The 22,182-nt window shown below is 48.4% G+C and overlaps 1 protein-coding gene across 2 annotated transcripts in view; it reads right to left on the bottom strand.

Annotated features, from left to right (window-relative positions):
• The window catches only part of STRIP1 (striatin interacting protein 1), a 454,294-nt gene that overhangs the window by 332,642 nt on the left and 99,470 nt on the right, over positions 1-22,182 (bottom strand). For both annotated transcript variants that reach the window (XM_063955026.1, XM_063955027.1), the window contains 3 exons: positions 3,200-3,274; positions 2,907-3,041; positions 2,643-2,763 (listed from right to left, as the gene is read on the bottom strand). In XM_063955026.1, coding sequence (XP_063811096.1) covers positions 2,643-2,763; positions 2,907-3,041; positions 3,200-3,274 — 331 coding nt within the window. The remainder of the gene's footprint in view (positions 1-2,642; positions 2,764-2,906; positions 3,042-3,199; positions 3,275-22,182) is intronic.

Raw genomic sequence — 22,182 nt, forward strand, 5'->3', positions numbered from 1 at the left:
GGACAGCGCTGTGCAGGCAGGAAAATGGCGCAGAACGCTGCTGGATCCGCTCTGAGAAGCTCCACCCCCAAAATGGCGCAGTCTTCCCGCTCTTCACAAGGATTATACTGGCCTGAGGTAAAATGCTGGCTGAGATCCATGGACCCCGACAGGCTTGCTGACCAGTGCAGGGTTCAGGCGCTGGATCAGGGCGCCCCTCAGGCCCCGCACTAAGTACTGCTGAGCCTCCGGAGCGCATATAGTACTTCGCTCCCACCCTGTTGCCGCCATCTTCACTCCGGCTCCCCGCTTGCTAGGGGGGTCGGTGACTCACTCGCCACTGATCTTCTGGCTCTGTAAGGGGTGGCGGCATGCTGCTGGGGTGAGCGATCCCCTGTGGCGGGGAACGACCTATCCCCTCAGGAGCTCAGTGTCCTAGATCCCGCAGGGCGGACACTACTCCCCCCCCTTAGTCCCAAGAAGCAGGGAGGCTGTTGCCAGCAGCCTCCCTGTAAAATAATAAACTCTAAAAAAAAAAAAAAAACTTTACAAAAACAAGCTCAGCAGTGCTCCCCTAGCTGTGACCGGCTCCTCCGGGCACATTTTCTAAACAGAGTCTGGTAGGAGGGGCTATAGAGTGAGGAGCCAGCCCACACTCTCAAACTCTTAAAGTGCCAATGGCTCCTGGTGGACCAGTCTATACCCCATGGTACTAATGTGGACCCCAGCATCCTCTAGGAGGTAAGAGAAACATTACAATCCCTGAATAAACTGACTTTATTTTATACTATGTAGAGATGAAGGCAGGCTGGACTTGTTGCCCCACCCCTACATAGCCCCACCCCCTCCTTCAGCCACTCCCCCTATCGACGATTTGCAGGGTAAGGACACTGGGGGGAAAGAGCAGGAGCTGCGGGCACAGTGATCCTTGCACATCTCGAGATACTGAGCACAGGACTCTCCCCCACCGGGTGCACACACTGCGCTGCCCTCAGACACCCACAACGCAGGGTGCAGGTGGCTCTGGAGGCTCGGCTGAGACTGCTGTATAATGTCCCTGTTGTAGGGTGTGCTGCTGGGGGCGAGGTCAGATAAGATGTCCAGGTTTCTGTACATAGAGGACATTATTTCTCTCTATGCGAAGGGATCAGTGAATGCAGAGACAGAAGGATTTGAGCACGCCTAAATCCACAGAATATCTGAGGTTATTTCTAAAAGATGTTTGAAACAACCTCCCTGCCGAGTTCCTTCAAAAACTGTGTGCAAGTATACCTAGATGAATTTATGCTGTGCTGTTGTTTTGAAGGGCGGTCACACCAAATATTGATTTGATTTAGATTTCTCTTTTGTTCGTTCACTTTGCATTTTGTTACTTGATAAAATTAAACTATTAACACTGTTTGGTGCCAGTCCTGGCCTCCACCAGCCATACCCAAGGTTAAACCTGAGGAGACCATGGACACCGAAGAAGTGAAAAGAAACTATTACCACTTCTATTTTTAAAAGGATTCTAACTTTGCAGCATTTTTTCCACATCTGACTAGAACGTTTGCACAACACTGTACTATGGGCCTAATTCAGATCTGATCGCAGCAGCAAATTTGTTAGCTAATGGGCAAAACCATGTGCAGTGCAGATGGGGCAGATATAACATGTGCAGAGAGAGTTAGATTTGGGTGGGTTATTTTGTTTCTGTGCAGAGGAAATACTGGCTGTTATTTTTTTTTTTTTACACTGCAACTTAGATTTCAGTTTGAACGCACCCCACCCAAATCTAACTCTCTCTGCACATGTTATAATTGCCTCCCCTGCAGTACACATGGTTTTGCCCATTAGCTAACAAATTTGCTGCTGCGATTAGATCTGAATTAGGCCCTATATTTCTACATATATATTACCACACTCATTCTGCACAACCATAGGGGTATTCTGAATGGTCTGTAACTGCTGTTGTGTATTTATACACAGTTGCTTGGATCAGCAAATCTACCACAGTGAGCATCTCAATAGAAATCCAGGCATCTGTGTCATTTGCATGTCCGCTGTGCACAGGATCACAGCTGTGAATGCATTAGCGTACAATTCTAAACGGGTGTAGTATGGTATGCCGGCGGCCGGGCTCCCGGCGACCAGCATACCAGTGCCGGGATCCCGACCACTGGCATATTGACAGCGTGGCGAGCGCAAATGAGCCCCTTGCTTTTTATTCTCCCTCCAGGGGGGTCGTGGACCCCCAAGAGGGAGAAAAAGTGTTGGTATGCCGGCTGTCGGGATTCCGGCGCCGGTATACTGTGCGCCGGGATGCCGACAGCCGGCAAACTGAAGACCACCCTTCTAAATTCGGTGCTCTGTTATTCATTAGACATGGTCTCTGGAAGGCACACAATAATATATAAAAACACCTCCGGCATCAAATCCATAGTACATGATTAACCTGCAAATGTTTATGCCAAAGACATCCATTAAAATAAAAAATAAAAATAGCCATGGTAAGGTAATTTGAGCATAAAATGCAAGTGTATTAAAGAAAAATGTACAAAAATAAACCAACATATTTGTCCTTTAATGACATATTACACTTAAGAGGCTATAGTGCGGCACTTCAAGTATTAATAAGACCAAGTCTGCAGCCAGCTTTCCATAAAACTTAAGTTGCTACTCACTCAACTTCCATGTTTAGAAGTTCCACCAGGGCATTAAATGCACCTGCTTCTAGGAGCAGAAAGATGTTATGCCGTTGCCAGGTCTGGACCTCCGCCTCAGAACTACACTGCCCAAAAGTACCTGACAAAATGAAGCAGTGTCAGAATGACCACAAAAGGAGATGTAAATATAAATAAAATAAACAGCAATAGAAGAATGACAAAATTAAACCAGCTCATGAAATGATATAAAGAAACCGAGAATATAAAGCATATCCTACTCACCCTGAGCTACATATAGAATAGCTCGAGCCACCTTGAGCCTTTTTTCCCTGGCTGTGACCTCTAAAGCATCCAGGAGCCGCATGGTATGAGCACGCTGCTGGGTAACATCCAACTCTGTCCATGATTTATCAGGCACTAAAACCAACAAAAAAATATATATATATTAAATATATATTTATTATCTACAAACAGAATGCAATAACTTTAATTACTACTTAAGACACATATTCAATGGCCTGAATATGGTAATGAATGACAGCATAAGACACAGAGAGGTTGCAGTAAAGACCTACCATGTAACCGTAAGTCCTCTTCAAAACACTTCCTATTTAGCTGGAATTCTGGTCCCTCTGTGTAACTGTACAGTTCTAGAATGAGAAAACACAATACGAGCAATGCCATGAACGGAAAAATAAATTACAAATAAGAAATTCACCATCTCAGTTGATTTACTGAGATACATCAGTATTAGTATTTATTTCTGAAGGAAATGGAAGGGCTTTTTAATGGTTAGTAAAAGCATGCTTTATCACACGAAATGTTAGACAGCATGGATGGTGTAATGGTTAGCATTACTGACTCACAGCACCGAGGTGATGGGTTTACCTCCCACCATGGGCCTAACTGTGTAAAGTTTGTACATTCTCCACGTACTTGCGTGGGTTTCCTGTAAGTACTCCGGTTTTCACTCACAAACCAAAAATATACAGGTAGGTTTGTTGACTCCCAGTAAAAAAAAAAAAAAAAAGTTATGGTAAAACTTACCCTTGTTAACTCTTTTCCTTCGAGGTCCATAGGATCTACAGGGTTACTTTGGGGTATTCTGGTACAGACCAGGACAGGCACCAAACAGATAAGCTTTTACAAGCTCCCATGATGCACTGGACCCATTATACCCCACCCAGAGCTCAGGCTCTTCAGTTTTAGTTAACAAGGAGGAGCTAGAGGCGAGAGAAGGAAGGATGGCACACACAGAAAACACTCACAATTAGGAGAAGGGAACTGGTTACCGAGAAGAGTAACCCATTGAAGCTAGGTGCATCAGGATGGGCGCCCTGTGGAAGAAGTAAAAGGAGATTTATGGTAGACTTACCATGGTTAAATCTCTTTCTGTGAGGTACACTGGTTTCCACAGGGAATAACATCACCAACAGGCTAAAGCTTTGACTGTTCCGAGGATGCACTGCACCTCCCCCTCTATAGCCCCGTCTCCAGGCACTGGAGCTCAGTTTTGTTAACCAGTCCAATGCAGTAGCAGGTAAGAGACAGTAGATGTTAATCACATAGAACCACGTTCTCACGACAAGAAAAGGTACCAGCGGCTAATGCCATACAAACCAAAGAAGCTAAGTGCGTCAGGGTGTGCGACCTGTGGAAACCAGTGTACCTCGCAGAAAGATTTAACCATGGTAAGTCTACCATAAATCTCCTTTTCTGCAGCGGAGTATACTGGTATTCCACAGGGAATATCATCGGGGATGTCCTAAAGCAGTTCCTCATGGGAGGGGATGCACTGTAGGGGGTACAAGAACCCGGTGTCCAAAGGAAGCATCCTGGGTGGCGAAAGTATCAAAGGCATAGAACCTGATGAACTTGTTCACTGAGGACTACATAGCCGACTTGCACAAATGTTCTGCGGACGGGACGCACCACGGCGGGCCGCCCAAGAAGGTCCAACAGACAGAGTAGAATGGGCTTTGATAGCTGCAGGAGCTGGGAGGCCAGCCTGCGCATAGGCTTGTGCAATCACCATTCTAATCCACCTGGCCAAGATTTGCTTATATGCAGGCCAGCCACGTTTGTGAAAACCAAAAAGTACATAAAGAGAATCTGACCTCCTGATAGAGGCAGTCCTTTCCACATAAATACAGAGAACCCGTACCACATCCAAAGATCCTTCTTTGGAGGACACACCAGAACAGATGAAGGCCGGAACCACAGTCTCCTGGTTAAGGTGAAAAGATGATACAAACTTAGGCAAATAACAAGGGCGAGTTCGCAGAACTGCCCGGTCATGGTGAAAAATCAGAAAGGGTGGATGACAGGACAAAGTGCCTAAATCTGATACCCTCCTAGCAGAGGCAATAGCCAACATAAACATGACCTTATGCGTAAGGCATTTAAGGTCCACAGACTCAAGAGGTTCAAATGGAGACTCTTGTAGGGCATTCAGAACAGACAGATAGATCCCACGGTGCCACAGGAGGGACACGGGGAGGCTGAATCCGTAGAACACCCTGAGTGAAAGTGTTAACGTCAGGAATAGATGCAATTTTCCCTGAAACCGCACCGACAAGGCAGATATATGGACCTTAAGGGAGGCCAGACGAAGGCCCAAGTCTAGGCCCTGTTGTAGAAAAGCCAAAAGTCTGGAAGTTTTGAAAGTATATGCATCATAGTTCTTAGCCGCACAAAAGGTGAAGTAAGAATTCCAGACCCTGTAATAAATCCGAGTCAAAGCTGGTTTACGGGCGTTCAACATAGTTTGAATGACCACCTTAGAGAACCCTTTTGCTTTCAGAAGAGATGCTTCAAGAGCCATGCCATCAAAGCCAGTCTAGCAAGGTCCAGGTAGATACAAGGGCCCTGAACGAGGTGGTCTGGGCATTGAGGAAGTAGAAGAGGACGCTCTATCGAGAGACCCTGCAGGTCTGAGAACCAATGCCGTCTGGGCCACGCTAAAGCGACTAGATGTAGTATTCCTCCTTCTTGCTTGAACTTCCGTATTACACTGAGAAGGAGTGACACTGGAATTGCCAGAGCATCCACGAACACTGCTTGAGGATCCCTTGTCCTTGCTCTGAAGACCGGAACCTTGTGATTGTGTCGAAATGCCATCAGGTCTACATCTGGTAGGCCCCACTTGTCCACTAGGGTGGTCTTCAGTATGCCGACTGACGGGATCCCGACAGCCGGCATACCGACACTTATTCTCCCTCGTGGGGGCCCGTAGCGTGGCGAGCGCAGCGAGCCCGCAAGGGGCTCATTTGCGCTCGTCACACTGTCGGTAAGCCGGCGGCCGTCTCCCGGCGTCGGAATGCTGGTCGCCGGGAGCCCGACCGCCGGCATACCGTAGTGAACCCGTCCACTAGGAGTTGAAAGACTTCTGGAAGAAGACACCACTCTCTGGCGTGCACGTCCTGACGACTTAGGAAATCTGCTTCTCAGTTGAGGACTCCCGGAATGAACACTTCCGATAAGGCTGGTAGATGGCGTTCCGCTCATTGGAGGAACTTTTGGCACTTCCATCATTACCATGCGGCCTCGAGTGCCGTCTTGATTTATGTACGCCATTGTGGTGGCGTTGTCCGATTGTAATTGAACAGGCCTGTTCTGTACCAGATGCAGGGCCAGTGTCAATGCATTGAACACTGCCCGCAATTCCAGAATGTTGATCGGGAGGAGAGATGCCTCATTAGTCCACCGACCCCGGAGAGAGAGTGTTGCTCTAGCACCGCGCCCCAACCCCACAGACTTGTGCCCGTAGTCAGTAGGACCCAGTTGGGGATCCAGAAGGGACGGCCCCTGCTCAACTGTTGGTCCTGTAGCCACCAGCTCAGTGACCGGCAAACCTAGTCAAGGAGATCATTTGAGACCTGATCCGATAAGGCAGGCCGTTCCACTTGGAAATGATTAACCTCTGCAGAGGGCGGGAATTAAATTAAGCGCACTCCACCATGAGGCCTAGTACTTGCATCGCCGTGTGTATCGACACTCTTCGGCGAGAGAGGAAGTATCTGATCATGCCTTGAAGCTTCAGGACTTTTCTCTGTGTGTGTCCAGCAGTGCCCCCAGGTGCACCACGTTCAGAACAGGGACCAGCGAGGAAGTCTTCCAGTTGATGAGCCACCCACAACCTTGTAGGAAGTTTACAGTCAGTCATAGATGACTGAGTAGGACATTGTGGGAGTTTGCCAGGATCAGTAAGTCATCCAGATATGGCAGGATCCTTACTCCCTGGCGACGGAGATGAGCTGTCATCACGGCCATAATCTTGGTGAAGACCTGAGGATCCGTGGCCAGTCCAAACGACAGAGCCGGGAACTGATAGTGAAGGTTGCCAACAGCAAACCGCAAATAGTGGTGATGCGATATTCCAATAGGTATATGCAGGTTAGCATCTTGTATAACCAGGGATACCATATCATCTCCGGGTTCCACGGTCAGTACAATTGAACGCAGTGTTTCCAGAGGGAACTTGGATACTCACAACTTTTCAGTGATTTGAGGTTAAGTATAAGCCGGAAAGACTCATTCAGTTTCGGTACTAGAAACAGAGTCGAATAGTATCCTCTGCCTCTTTGGGATAGAGGTACCGGCAGTCTCGGACTGGGGCATGAAGGGCCCACCGGGGGGAATGCAGTAATTGGGGCCAATACTTAGGGGTATGGTCAGCCTTAAAAGGGGGTGTGGCGAGCCTCCACATAGGCTTGAAATACACAATAGTTTAGTGCAGTGTAATGCAACATATCTACCATGTAAAATACAAGTGCACAGTGTGGAACCTGATCCCTAGAGGAAGGAGTGGGCCCTCAGGCAGTGGGGCCTACCGGTGGTTTCCCTGGTACCCCTGTGGGCCAATCCAACCCTGGGTACCGGCACCACAACTCCTGTATCCAGGAGGGAACTCACAACCAATGTTAGAGCTTGCGCCTTTAACGGATCCGAAGGGGTAACCATTGTGAAAAACTGGCGATGGGGACGCCTCTTGAAAGAGATTGCATACCCGTGAGAGACCGCTTCCCGCACCCAGGCATCTGAAATGGCCTATAACCAGACATGGGTGAATCCCAGAAGTCGGCCTCCTACCCCCCCCTGGGGACCCCCAAGGGGAGGCCTGTCCCATTATGCAGCAGTCATGTGTAGAAGCAGGCTGACGGACTGCCCAGGATTATTAGGCCGTGGGCTTAGTGGTTTTAGGGAGCACGAGACATGACCTTCGCTTTCCCATGAGGCCGAAAGCAAGTAAAGGTGGTACCTTTTTCCCTCTGTGCAGAAGAATTAGCATTTGAGAGAAAATCAGACATAGAAGTCAAGCCAGACCCAAATTTTAATTAGGTCTTCCCCAAAGAGGATGTCTCCAGTAAAGGGGAATACCTCCAAGGACTTTTGGAGTCCAGTTCCACTTTCCATGACCTCAACCACAGAATACGGCGATCCAGGACAGATGTATTCGACGCCTTGGCAGCCGACACAGCCACCTCAGGGGACGCCTCCTGGTGTAAAGAACAGGTGGCGGTAGCATTGTGAGACAGGGAATGTCTGGGATTGAAAATATACCCTCGGGTAGCACATCCTCTAATGCCTGAACCAACCATCAATATATTTTGCGGCCTCAAGAGGATCCAATCGTGAGCTATGTACAACACCTGTAAGGGAGTAATAGACAGGCATTCCTGCACACGCTTATCTGTCGGTTCCTACAGTGAGGGGACAGTGGTGACAGGCAGAGTGGACGACACCCGATGGGTGACACATTAGTTCACTAGCAGTGAATTATCTGTGTGTTATATAACTCTGCAGGGGGAGGATATCAAGCTAATGCTCGTTGTAGACAGGAGGAATGTCTTCCCTGGATTAGACCAGGGGTACATCAGTACACTAAATGGTCAGAATGTGGTAACAGAATTTTATTTACCCTCTGTCGTTTGAACATATCAGTTTGCTTAACCACAGCAGGGGAATCCTCCTATCATCGCTGTCTTAATAGTGACATGTAGAATACTTAAGTGTTTGTAAAACCATGGTGCTGATGTACAGGCGGGTTAACAAAGGAGACCTTGCCCTACAGTCCCGGAGCCGAGACACATTTAGTTTAGAAAATGGCGTCCAGCGTTTCAGTCAGAGAGAGAGTGAGGCAGCTCCAGATCGGGAACACCAGCAGTAGATGGCGCCTGGAGCTGGGGGAGGGGCTACAGGTCAAGCGCCTTATATGCTGGTGCTCATCACCTGGTACTACGGAGCCTTATTAAAATGGATATATAGGTATCCGACCTGTGCTCCCCATGCCCTGGTGGATATAGTGGGGTCCCTGCATGGCCAGTGTCCATGCCAACATCTCGTCCGTCTCCTCAGACCACGATTTACCGGCGGGTTCCACCCGGGGGACCCTCTTACCTCCTCCCTGATGTGCAGCCACGCGATCCAGGAGAGCGGCAGTGTGCCTAAAAACCGGTGTGTCTCCGCTGCAAGTACCCGGGTACCAGGCCGCGGGAGTATGCAGCGCCGCTAAGGGAGGTGATGGAGCCGCAGCACAGCATGTCAGGATGACATAGAAAGTGCTGCGGCCCTTGAAGACTTCTAAAAAAAAAAGCTCTTTTCAGGGCTGCCCGTTAGTTAACAGGCACCAACTTACAAACTGAGCTCCAGTGCCTGGAGGCGGGGCTGTAGAGGAGGCGGTGCAGTGCATCCTGGGAACAGTCAAAGCTTTAGCCTGTTGGTGCCTCAGATCAAGACCCAACTCTACACCCCGATGTTATTTCCTGTGGAATACCAGCTGCAGAAAAAGAGAGTTAACGAAGTTATGATGAAACCTAACTCTTGTTTTCTTCTGTATTCGGTACTGGAAGATCAGCTTTCGTGTAAGCCTGTGAGATGGTCATGCGGAGCCAACAAACCAAGGTCTGCTTATTGGCTGGATAGCCAGGCTTGTTGAATTCAGAGAATGAACAAGCAATCAGTTTTCCTAATGGAACTAGTAGATCTTTAGAGCACGGACCACATCCAATTAAGCTTCCTCGGGTGAAAGGACAGGTGTGTAGAAGGCCAGTACCACAATTTCCTTTCTGATATGGAACTTGGATACTACCTTGGGGAGGTATCCCAGCTTAGTCCTACGGACAGCCATATTGTGATGAAAAATAAAAAAGCGGGGTTGGCAGGAGAGTGTCCCTAAGTCAGAGGCTCTGCGGGCTGAGGAGATGGCCATGAGGAAGAGTCTTCGCGGTCAACAGCATCCAATGGTTCAAAGGGAGGCTGTTGTAAGGCCGGAAGAACCAAGGACAAATTCCAAGGAGTCACTGGAGGGACAAAGGGAGGTTGAGTCCGGAGTACCCCCTGAAGTAAGGTACGTACATCTGGCCAGGGAGCAAGCCTTTTCTGGAACAAGACAGAGCTGAGACCTGAATTTTAAGAGAAGCAAGGAGGAGACCCATTGTAAGGCCAGCCTGTAGAAATGCCAGGTATCTAGAAGAAAGTGTTTCATATACGGTATATATGCGAGCAGATGCCGGATTCCAAGCATGAAACATAGTTTGAATGAACTGGATAAACGCTGTCCAAGACAAGCGAGCAAGGTCTGGGTGTAGACAGAGACCTTGCGATAAGAGGTATGATCGAAGAGGTAGTGGGAAGGGCACATCTATGGAGAGAGATTAGAGATCTGTGAACCAATGGCATCTGTGGCATGCCGGAGCCACCAGGATAAATTGTTCTGTCTTCCTCTTTGCATTTGCATAGAATTCCAGGGGGAAAAAAAAAGATACCAGAGTAAAGAGATATACTAGACGAAAAATCCGTGGGACTGATAGAGCGTCCACAAAGGTTGCGGTCTGGATCTCTCATCCTGGACCCGTACACGGCTACCTTGTGGTTGTGTCTGGAGGCCATGAGGTCCACGTCTGTAAGATCCAATTTGTTCACCAGAAGCTGAAAGACGTCTGGGTGTAGAAACTACTCTCCAGGGTGCACAACCTGGCGACTGAGGAAGTCTACTTCCCAGTTGAGAACACACGGGATGAAGATCGCGGAGATAACTGGAATATGGTGTTCTGCCCAGGCACGAATATGAGCTACTTCCTGCATTGGGTCAGCGCTGCAAGTAACGCCCTGACGATTTATACGAGCCACTGCTGTGGCTTTGTCTGACTGTACTTGCACGGGAGAGCCGTGAAGAAGGTCCTGAGCCATCTGGAGTGCCCAGTGACCAGCCCGAAGTTCCAGGACGTTGATCGGAAGCTCTCTCTGTTGGGGTCTAACGGCCCTGAAATGAATTACCTCCTGTGACAGCAGCCCAACCCCAGAGGCTAGCATCTGTGGTGAGAAGAATCCAGTGTGGAATCCTGAATGTTCAAATCTTATCCAGGTTGGAAGTTTGTAACCACCATGAAAGGCACATCCAGACATCTGAAGGCAGTACCATAGTCTGATATTTGATCTGCTTGGGCTGCCCATTGCACCTGGCAAGTATCAGGAGTTAGAGAGGTCTGTAGTGGAATTGGGTATACTCCACCATGTCAAAGGCAGATACCATGGATCCCACGGTCTGCATTGCAAAGTAAATAGAGACCTTGCGACTATGGAGTAAGTTGTGGTTGTGCAATTGTAGTGTTGTAATCTTGTCTGGAGGAAGTAAGACGAGTTGCACTTGAGTATCCAACAGAGCTCCAAGATGGACCATCCTCTGAAACGGGATGAGAGAAGACTTGGCCCAGTTGATCAGCCAACCGTGACTCTGAAGGAATGACTGTCACCTAGAGATGATGGTTAAGGACCTCCGTAAAATGTGCAAGGAGTAGGTTGTCATCCAGGTAAGAGTAACCAAATTCCCTGCTGCCGAAGGTAAGCAGCCGTCGCCACCACAAGCTTAGTGAACACCCTGGGGGCTGTGGAAAGGCCAAAGGGTAGGGCCTGAAACTGGAAATTCTGAAATAGGGCAACAAACTGGAAGTATTGTTGATGATACACCACTATCTAAGGGTTACTGTGAAATGAAAGGCACAGGGAAGGTGATATAATGTACAGTCAGAAAAGCATAGACAGCAGAACTAACACAAGTCACATACAATGCAGGAAATACAATTTAACTACAGTTGGCACTAATCTCAACTACATAGCTATTAGAGCTGGTAGGAAGCAGCGCTGTGTATAACCTGACTCCAAGGAGAGGTAAACAGGGAGACCAAACCCAGAATTCTTGGAGACCTGCACAGCTCTTGTAGAACTCCTGTGTGCGCCTGCTAGAGGAAGGCTGCAGGGTCCCGCCGAAATTCCCAAGGTGTGACTGGTGTTGAGGCACCTGTGAAGGTTATGGAGCAGCAGTGCTGGCGTCCAAGGTACTGCCTAGCGCGGCTTGCTCAGTGAAAATAGTATTTTGGTTACCTACCAGTAAATCCTTTTCTCGTAGTCCGTAGAGGATGCTGGGGTCCATATTAGCACCATGGGGTATAGACAGGTCCAACAGGAGCCATTGGCACTTTAAGAGTTTAATAGTGTGGGCTGGCTCCTTCCTCTATGCCCCTCCTACCAGACTCAGTCTAGAACCTGTGCCTGAGGAGACGACATACTTCGAGAGACGGAATTACACAGATACTGGCAAGATTCATACTGGCTCACACAAACATGAAAATCCGGCCAACATGCCGGAACAACTCAGCAACAGCTGAAACAGTAAATAACGCAGAACTTACCTAGGAACCAGGTAACACCATACTTGCCTACCTGACCCTCTCCATGAGGGAGAAAATGCTCTGTTCCTGGACTTTCCTGGTAATGTATGATTGACATCACCTGTGGTGAAACACCTTTCTTATCAATTAACTAGCTCACCACAGGTGATGGCAATCATACATTACCAGGAAAGTCCAAGAAGAGAGCATTTTCTCCCTCATGGAGAGGGTCAGGTAGGCAAGTATGGGTAACACTGAACTAACCAATGCAGGAAACGAAGCGCTGGGCGGGCGCCCAGCATCCTCTAAGGACTACGAGACAAGGATTTACCGGTAGGTAACCAAAATCCCATTTTCTCTAACATCCTAGAGCAGTGATTTTCAACCTTTTGAAATTTGTGGCACACTAAACAAAAGTTTTAGATTGCCAAGGCACACCATCAATTTTTTTGGCCCCGCAGTAATAAAACAAATGATTTGACCCCCACAGCAATAAAACACATTGTCTCCCACTGTAATAAAATAGATTTATATTAATGCCACACACCTACCCAAGAGTAATTCCACTCATTACCCCCCACCCCAGTAATGCCACACCTGCCCCCCATGGTAATTATATACACATGCCCCATTCTAATTTCACACACCTGCCCCCCATCCCCATAGTCAAGCCACACACATGCCCCCATTGTAATTCCTTACACCTGTCCAACCCATAGTAAATATACATACCTGCCCCCCATTGTCATTACACACACCCTGACTCCACATAGTAATCATGCACACATGCCCCCTTATAGTAATTCCACACACTGGTCCCCCCACCACCATAGTGTGTATGTAATATATATATATATATATATATATATATATATATATACATACATACATATACATACATACATACAGCGAGAACAGATATTCGGCACTCCTATATTAAAAATCAATCAACATGCCATGTGCCTTCCGAGCAGGAGCAGGCATATACAATGGAAGTAGGCGACACTCACGGACTTTTCGTGGAACAAAACTCGAGCGGACTCAAGGATAAGAGTTGTGTAATGTTATTTTTATTTCTGAGGACGGTTATATTAAAACCGAAACGTTAAGTTACAATCCTTGAGTCCACTCGAGATTTGTTCCACGAAAAGTCTGAGTGCCGCCTACTTCCATTGTATATGCCTGCTCCTGCTCAGAAGGCACCCGGCATGTTGATTGATTTTAGTATATCTGTTCTTTCTACATTACTTGGCACGTTCGCAGTAACGTTAGCCTAATCATTAAGGTACCCAGCAGCATTGTTTTACACTGCCAGTCTTTCAGTGAGACATTTGTACGTTAAGTCCCCGACACGGAATTTCAGAATGGAGACATTGCAAGAAGGGGTCTCGGGATTCCGGTATGCTAATATACCACAAGGTGAGCTGTTGTCGCACTCGGACGCAGATGCCGAGAGAATACTCATCAAGGACAAATTATCTTCCACTATGGCTGCAGACTCGCCAGAGAAATTATATTTGCATTTGTTAAAGATGAAAAACAAAGAGACTGACTTATCTTCACGGGGTCTGTTTGTCGGACTATTACCGGGAGCGGGTGCTACCCAGGGGTTTTCGCATCCGGAACACCCCCACCATAGGCCGGTATAACCCCGAGTTTTGCCGTAAATGGGCCGCGGTGCTCAATAAAGCTTCCTTCGACTTGGTACTTCTAGTGGTAGAAGAGGCAACGAGGGAGTTAGGAGGAATACGGGCAAAGATACAAGACCTGAAACTTACCACGCTGCCTATTCTAAGTGTGGACAGCAGCTGTGATTGGGCTGCCAAGCTGGCTTTACAAGTTGAGAAATATAAATCTGATTTGGTAAAATTTAAAGCTAAGAAATTTGCCACCGTCAAAAAAGATTATGCAGAAAATAAAATGTATTTTTGGGTGAATAACACTGCTAAACCCAATGCATATCGGGCAAGGACCAATAGAAGACCACGCCGCTTTCAATTAGAGACAGATACCTCTAGCGGCACCTCGAACAGTGAATCGGATCGTGCCATTTCCAGACGACGTCCTACCGCACCATCAGCCCCTTTGGGGGTCCAAACCAGGGCCCAGAGGGATTTACCCGCTGAGTCAGAACCCGACATGGCGGGCAGTGTGAAAGGGAAGGGAAGGGCGCAAAAGGCGCAAAACCAAAGAAGTGATTTATAATCTATCTTCAAAGTCCTTCACAGATGAGACCAGCGTGCTGTCTAAAGGTTTGAATTTTGTACCTACCAATGGACATAATGATCTGGACAGTAGGATTGACCTTAGTAGATTTAATAGACAGCTGCGTTTGAAAGTTCTTCAACAACAAATCCGATATGACTTTCAATTCTGCTGATTGCCCCATTAGATCTAGATCTTCCTTTGATCCATGGGGGGGTGGCATTGTGATTCAGGATTTGACGGACTATAAGTCAGAGGCTTATCGCCAGCTTGATGATCAGTCTGTGTAAAACAGATTGGTGGTTGACCCTACCTCTGAATACACCTGTGAAATAAATACAATTTTACAACAGGCGGAGGAAAATTTAATTATTTCCAGTGCCACCAGAAAGGCTCTGGTAGTCACGTCTCCGTATGTGCCGGTTTTTTACACGATCCCTAAGTTACATAAAAACCCCATCCAGCCACCGGGGCGCCCTATAACTGCGGCGAGGGATTCGTTGTTTTCCAATATTGCAAATTATGTAGATCACTTTTTGCAACCGGTCATTCAGAGTCAGGCTACCTACCTGAAGGACACAACCACCTTTCTGCAAAAACTTCGAGACATTGATATAGCCACTGGGGAATGCTGGTTGTGCACAGCTGACGTGGTCAGCCTGTAAACCAGCATTCCCCATGAACGAGGTTTGGCTGCTGTTGAAACATTGATGGAGGGTAAGCCCCATTATTCAGGTCCAGATATCACTTTCTTTATGTCGTTACTGTATTTAACCTTACACAGGAATTTTTTTCTATTTAACAATGAGTTTTTCAAACAAGTGCAAGGTTGTGCCATGGGTTCCTGCGCCGCACCGGCATATGCAAATTAGTTTATGTTCGGTGTGGAGCAGACCCTTTTTTCTCTAGCGAAGAGTTAAAATCATGCATAGATATGTACACACGTTACATAGATTATATTTTTATTCTATGGATGGGTACTCGTGACAGCTTCATTGAAATGATGAGAGAAGCTAATTTAAAAGATGAGTTTATTAAATTCATCTATAATATTCAGCCAGTCAGCATTAACTTTTTAGATGTTAAAATTACGTTGGCCGAAGGTAAATTTAAGACCTCAGTCTATAGTAAACCCACTGATGTGAACAGTCTTTTAATGTCTTCGAGCCACCATCCCCAGTCGTTGAGGAATGGACTGCCGTATTCTCAATTTTTGAGAGTTCATCGCATTTGTAGCGACTTGAATGATGAAAAAATTCAGATGGACCTCATGACCAAGAGATTCTTGGAAAGAGGCTACAAGAGCAAATTGCTTCAGTCAGCTAGGGCTAAAGCCATGTTACAGCCCAAAATTCCAGCACCCAAGACCAGTGACACTGACAGCTTATCTAAAGTAGTAGCATGTGTAACTAATTTTACTACCACCAGTCATCTTCTTACTAAAACAGCTAAGAGGATCTGGCCGGTCATCCAATCGGATGCTGACCTTAATAGTTTGAAATCAAGTAGGTTTATGCCTTGTTATAGGAGAGGGAATAACATTAGGGACATGATAGTACACAATGACATTTCCCAATTATCTATGACTGACACAGGCACTTTTTTGTCCAGGAAACCTGGCAATTACAAGTGCACAGGGTGCACTACCTGTCTATATCTTGAGACAGGAGACTATGTGGTTCATCCCCACACGGGGAAAATAATTAAAATTAAACAGGTTTTGACGTGCACTAACAAGTTCGTTGTGTACTGTATCAGGTGTCCATGTGGCCTATTTTATATAGGTAAGACTAGCTGTCAATTTAAAGAGCGTATGTCACAGCACAGAAGTGCTATTAAACAAATCTTGGAAGGCAAAAATATTGACCAGCCGGTGGCTAAGCATTTTAAATTACACCAACATGGATTAGCCACTCTACGCTACAAAATGTTAGAGCAGGTACCCTTCTCTAAACGGGGTGGTGACAGGCATAGGATACTATTGCAAAAAGAAGCCAGGTGGATACACCGGTTAAATACGGTGTCGCCTAATGGCTTAAATGAAACCTTACCGTTAACATGTTTTCTATGAGAGAGATAGTTTTACACTGCATCTATGTTATGACGTTTCATTTCCACTATAGATTATTAAGAGTATCTTTGTGTGGATATAGGATAATGTGTAGATTTGTATATGTTTTTGTACAGTGGTAAAGTCATTCCGGTCCCAGAGTTCTCTTTGTATATATGGCTTTTAAGTTGTCATGGTGATGGGTTAGTCACGATAGCCGGAAGTGTGCCGTCGTCAGGACAACAGTGTCCGTTGATGATGACGCAACCGGATGTAGGCCCCGGCGAGGACGCGACACTGGTGGTGTTTCTTAGAGTGTATAAAGGTAAGAGTTGTGTAATGTTGTATTTTTACTTCTGAGGATGGTTATATTAAAACCGAAACGTTAAGTTAAAAGCCTTGAGTCCTCTCGAGTTTTGTTCCACGAAAAGTCCGTGAGTGCCGCCTACTTCTATTGTGTATGTATATATATATAGATATATATATATAGATATATATATATATATATATATATATATATATATATATTTCTAACCTTAAATCTTTCCCTCTCAGTGGGAGGAAGTGAGGAGAGCTGGGGCAAGGTAGCATGGAGGAGGATGAGCAGCAGCGTGTGAGCGAGCTCTGCAGGTGGGGAGATCGGGCCGGGTGATGTGGAAGTGCAGCGCTGCCCGGAGAACACAGGTACATCTGGCTGGTGGCAGCGGCGGGTCTGTGACACAGACCCGCCGCTGCCACCAGCCAGATGTACCTGTGCTCGCCGGGCAGCGCTGCTCTGAGTGCGGGAGCTGCTGCAGCGGGTCAGTGTGCGGGCGGCGGCGCCGGGTCAGTGTGCGGGTGGCGGCGCCGGGTCAGTGTGCGGGCGGCGGCAGAACTGTGTGGCGGCAGGTAGCGGGCATCTCTGGTTGGCATCGGTGGCGGCACACCTGGAACTGCCTGCGGCACACTAGTGTGCCGCGGCACACCTGTTGAAAATGGCTGTCCTAGAGGATGCTGGGGTCCATATTAGTACCATGGGGATGTACCAAAGCTCCCAGTATGGGAGAGAGAGCGCGGAGGCTCCTGCAACACTGCTTGACCAAACTTCAGGTCATCAGAGGCCAAGTATCGAACTTGTAAAACTTGGCAAACGTGTTCGAGCCGGACCAAGTAGCTCCTCGGCAGAGTTGCATCGCCGAGACACCCCGGGCAGCTGCCCAGGAAGAACCCACTTTACGAGTATAGTGGGCCTTTACGGATTTCGGACACGGCAGTCCTGCCGTGGAATAAGCATGCTGGATAGTGAACCTGATCCAGCGCGAAATCGACTGCTTAGCAGCAGGACACCCAATTTACTTGGGATCTTAGAGGACAAACAGAGAGTCACTTTTCCTATGACGAGCCGTCCTCTTCAGCTAAATCTTCAAAGACCTCACTACATCCAAGGCCTTTGAATTAATTGAGGAGTCAGTAGCCACTGGTACCACAATAGGCTGGTTGATGTGGAAAGCCGACACAGCCTTAGGCAGGTACCGTGGACGAGTCCTAAGTTCCGCCCTGTCTTCATGGAAGATCAGATAGGGGCTTTTACAAGATAAAGCCCCCAAATCCAACACGCGTCGCGCAGAAGCCAAAGCCAACAAGGTGACTGCCTTCCACGTGAGAAACTTGAGATCAGCCTCTTGCAGAGGCTCAAACCAAGCAGATTGTAGGAACTGCAACACCACATCCAAATCCCATGGAATCGTAGGTGCCACAAAGGGAGGCTGAATTCAAAAAGGTCTGAACCTCAGGAAGAACAGCCAATTGTTTTTGGAAGAAAATGGACAAAACAGATATCTGGACCTTGATGGAGCCCAGTCTCAGCCCCATATCCATCCCTGCTTGCAGAAAAAGGAGAAAACGACCAAGTTGAAACTCCACCGCCGGAAACTTCTTGGCCTCACACCAAGAAACATTTCTTCCAAATGCGATGGTAATGCTTAGCCGTTATCCCCTTCCTGGCCTGTATCAGGGTAGGAATGACCTCACTCGGGATACCATTTCGAGCTAAGATCTGGCGTTCAACAGTCATGCAGTCAATCGAAGCCGCGGTATAAGCGAACAGCCCCTGCAGAAGCAGATCCTCCAGAAGAGGTAAAAGTCGGGGATCTTCTAGCAGAAGATCCAGCAGGTCCGCGTACCAAGCCCTCCTTGGCCAGACCGGAGCAATGAGGATTGCCAGAACCTTCGTTCTTCTCACGAGTTGAAGAACTCTTAGTATCAGAGGAAGTGGAGGGAACACATACACTGACTTGAACACCCAAGGTGTCACCAGTGCGTCCACTGCCACTGCCTGTGGGTCTCTTGACCTGGAACAGTACCTCCGTAGCTTCTTGTTGAGGCGGGAGGCCATCATGTCTATGTGAGGAACCCCCCACCAACCGGTTACCTCCTAGAACACCTCCGGATGGAGGCCCCACTCCCCTGGATGGAGATAGTGTCTGCTGAGGAAGTCTGCTTCCCAGTTGTCTACACTCGGAATGAAGATTGCCGACATCGCCACAGCGTGCCTTTCTGCCCAGATGAGGATCTTTGACACCTCTGCCATGGCAGATCTGCTCTTCGTTCCACCTTGTCGGTTTATGTAGACCACTGTGGTCACGTTGTCCGACTGCACCTGAACATCCCGATCCTGTAGAAGGTGTGCTGCTTGTAGAAGGGTGTTGTAAACGGCCCTGAGTTCCAGGATGTTTATTGGGAGAAGTGACTCTTGAGCCGACCATCGTCCTTGAAAGGTTTCCCCCCCAGAGCGACCGCTCCCCAACCTCTTAGACTTGCATCTGTGGTCAACAGGATCCAGTCTTGAATTCCGAACCTTCTCCCTTCCAGAAGGTGTGGAAGTTGCAGCCACCAGAGGAGTGAAATCCTGGCTTTCGAAGACACGCGTATCCTCTTGTGCATGTGTAGGTGAGAGCCCGACCACTTGTCCAAGAGGTCCAGTTGAAAAGGTGCAGCGTGAAACCTGCCGTACTGCAGAGCCTCGTAGGCAGCAACCATCTTCCCCAGAAGGCGTATGCATTGATGAACCGATACCCGGGTAGGCTGTAGGACATCCCGGACCATTGTTTAAATCACCAACGCTTTCTCCGCCGGGAGAAAAACCCTCTGCACTTCCGTGTCAAAGATCATTCCCAGGAAAGACAGCCACCCTGTCGGCTCCAGATGAGACTTTGGAAGATTCAGGATCCAACCGTGCTTCCTGAGCAGCTGCGTCGTGAGTGCGATGTACCGCAACAACCTCTCCCTGGATGATGCCTTGATCAGGAGATCGTCCAGATATGGAATTATGTTCACCCCGTTTGCTGCGGAGAACTATCATCTCTGCCATCACCTTGGTGAAGATCCTTGGTGCTGTTGAGAGGCCGAACGGCAGCGCCTGGAACTGATAGTGATCGTCCATCAGCGCAAACCTGAGATAAGCTTGATGCGGCGCCCAAAGTGGAATGTGGAGGTAAACATCCTTGATGTCCAGGGACACTAGGAACTCCCCCTCAGACAGCCCTGAGATGACAGCTCTCAGAGATTCCATCTTGAATTTGAACTCCCTGAGATAAGGGTTCAAAGATTTTAAATTTAGAATAGGCCGTACCGAACCACCCGGTTTCGGTACCACAAAAAGGCTTATTCTTTTTAGGCCTCGCGGCCCAAAAGGACTGTAACATGTTAGATGAAAAGGGCTTCTTCGTAGCCGGTGCAGCTGAGGGGAGAAAAGGAGACTTACCCGCGGTAGCAGTGGCAATCCACGCATCCAGCGCCTCCCCAAATAGAGCTTGACCTTTGTACGGAAGGCCTTCCACACATTCCTGGATTCCGCATCTGCAAACCAGTTGCGCAGCCAGAGAACTCTGCGAGTCGAGACTGACATGGAGGAGATCCCTGCAGCCATGGAACCCAGACCCTTCATGGAATCCACCAGAAACCCTGCAGAATCCTGAATATTACGCAAAAACAAATCAACGTCACCTTTGTCCAGCGTAGACTATTCCTCCTGCAGAGTGATCGACCACCTGGCAATAGCTTTAGCAATCCAAGCACAGGCTATAGTAGGCCGCAATATAGCCTCCGAAGCCGTGTAAATGGATTTCAGCGTAGCATCCACCTTGCGATCTGCCGGGTCCTTTAACGCGGTAGATCCTGGGACCGGTAAAACTACCTGTTTGGACAGCCTGGATAGAGAGGCGTCTACTATCGGCGGGGACTCCCACCTCTTCCTATCTTCCTCTGGGAAGGGAAAAGCCACCAACACCTGCTTGGGAATCTGGAATTTCTTTTCCGGAGTTTCCAATGCCTTTTCAAAGATAGCATTCAATTCCTTGGATGCCGGGAAGGGGTGTGGGAGCTTCTTATTATCTGTAAAGAAGGCCTCCTCCCCCAGTTCTGGAGCTGTGTCTGAAATGTGTAAAACATTCCTAACAGCCTCAATCATCAACTGCACCCCCTTGGCAAGTGATGCCGTCGCCCACAACACCTCCCCATCACCGCCTGCAGCGTCAGAGTCCGTGTCATCCTGCATAATTGCAAGCGCACGTTTATGAGAATGTACCGCTGGGGACCCCGAGGAGGCAGAATCAGACCATACCACCATAGAGGATTGGAGGACCTGAGTGGCGTGCTCAGTCCTAGCAACTCTATCAGAAATCTGGGAAATAGTCGCCCTCAGAGAGACTAACCATTCTGGTTCTCTAGCTGGGATCTGCTCTAAAACTGTGCAATCCTGATTACATGGTATGGAGTCCTCCTGGGAGGACAAATCCTCTGCAGCAGGGCTGGCCAAACCAGTCCTCGAGATCTACGAACAGTTCACATTTTCCAGACCACCTAGCTGGTGCACAGGTGTAGTCATTACTGATTAAGATGTGCTGCATTCATTCCTAACTGACAATTCTACAGATCTCCAGGAGGCCTGGAAAACATGAACTGTTGGTAGATCTCGAGGACCGGTTTGGCCAGCCCTGCTCTGCAGCATATGACACATTGTCCCTAGACATGTTAACACACACAACACCCCACAAACACACAGGGTATTATGCAGGCAGAGTTTCCCCCCCCCCCCAAGAAAGGCAGGGACACACAGAGATTGGAGCCAACCCACACACAGCGCTTTGTAGGCAAAGGGAGTCCCTTCCAAGCGCTAACTGTGCCCCTTAATAGGTGACACAGCCTATTATGAAGCCTCCCCTCCCTTCTACAGCCCCCTGGTACCGTACAGACTGCTGGCGAAAACTCTGGCGGGACCTGTATCCAGTGGATAGCGACTGCAGGCAGAGAAAATGGCGCTAAACACTGCTGGGTCCGCTCTGAGGAGAAGCTCCGCCCCCTTCAATGGCGCCAGCTTCCCGCTTTCAAGAAGATTATACTGGCCTGGAGGATTTGGCTGACCTAGATCCGCAGACCCCGACATGCAGGAAACGACCAGTGCAGGGTACGGTGATGGCCCAGGGAGCTCACCCCCAGCGCCGCACAAGGTACCGCTGAGCCTTCCAGGAGCGCGGTTAAGACCACGCTCCTAACCCTCTAGCCGCCCAATTCACACTGTCCCCCCCGATTGCTAGGGGGGACAGTGACTCACTCGCCATCTTCAGCTCCTGAGGGGGTGGCGGCCGGCTGCCGGGGC

This window comes from Pseudophryne corroboree, chromosome 2 (genome assembly GCF_028390025.1).
Source record: "Pseudophryne corroboree isolate aPseCor3 chromosome 2, aPseCor3.hap2, whole genome shotgun sequence".
NCBI lineage: Eukaryota > Metazoa > Chordata > Amphibia > Anura > Myobatrachidae > Pseudophryne > Pseudophryne corroboree.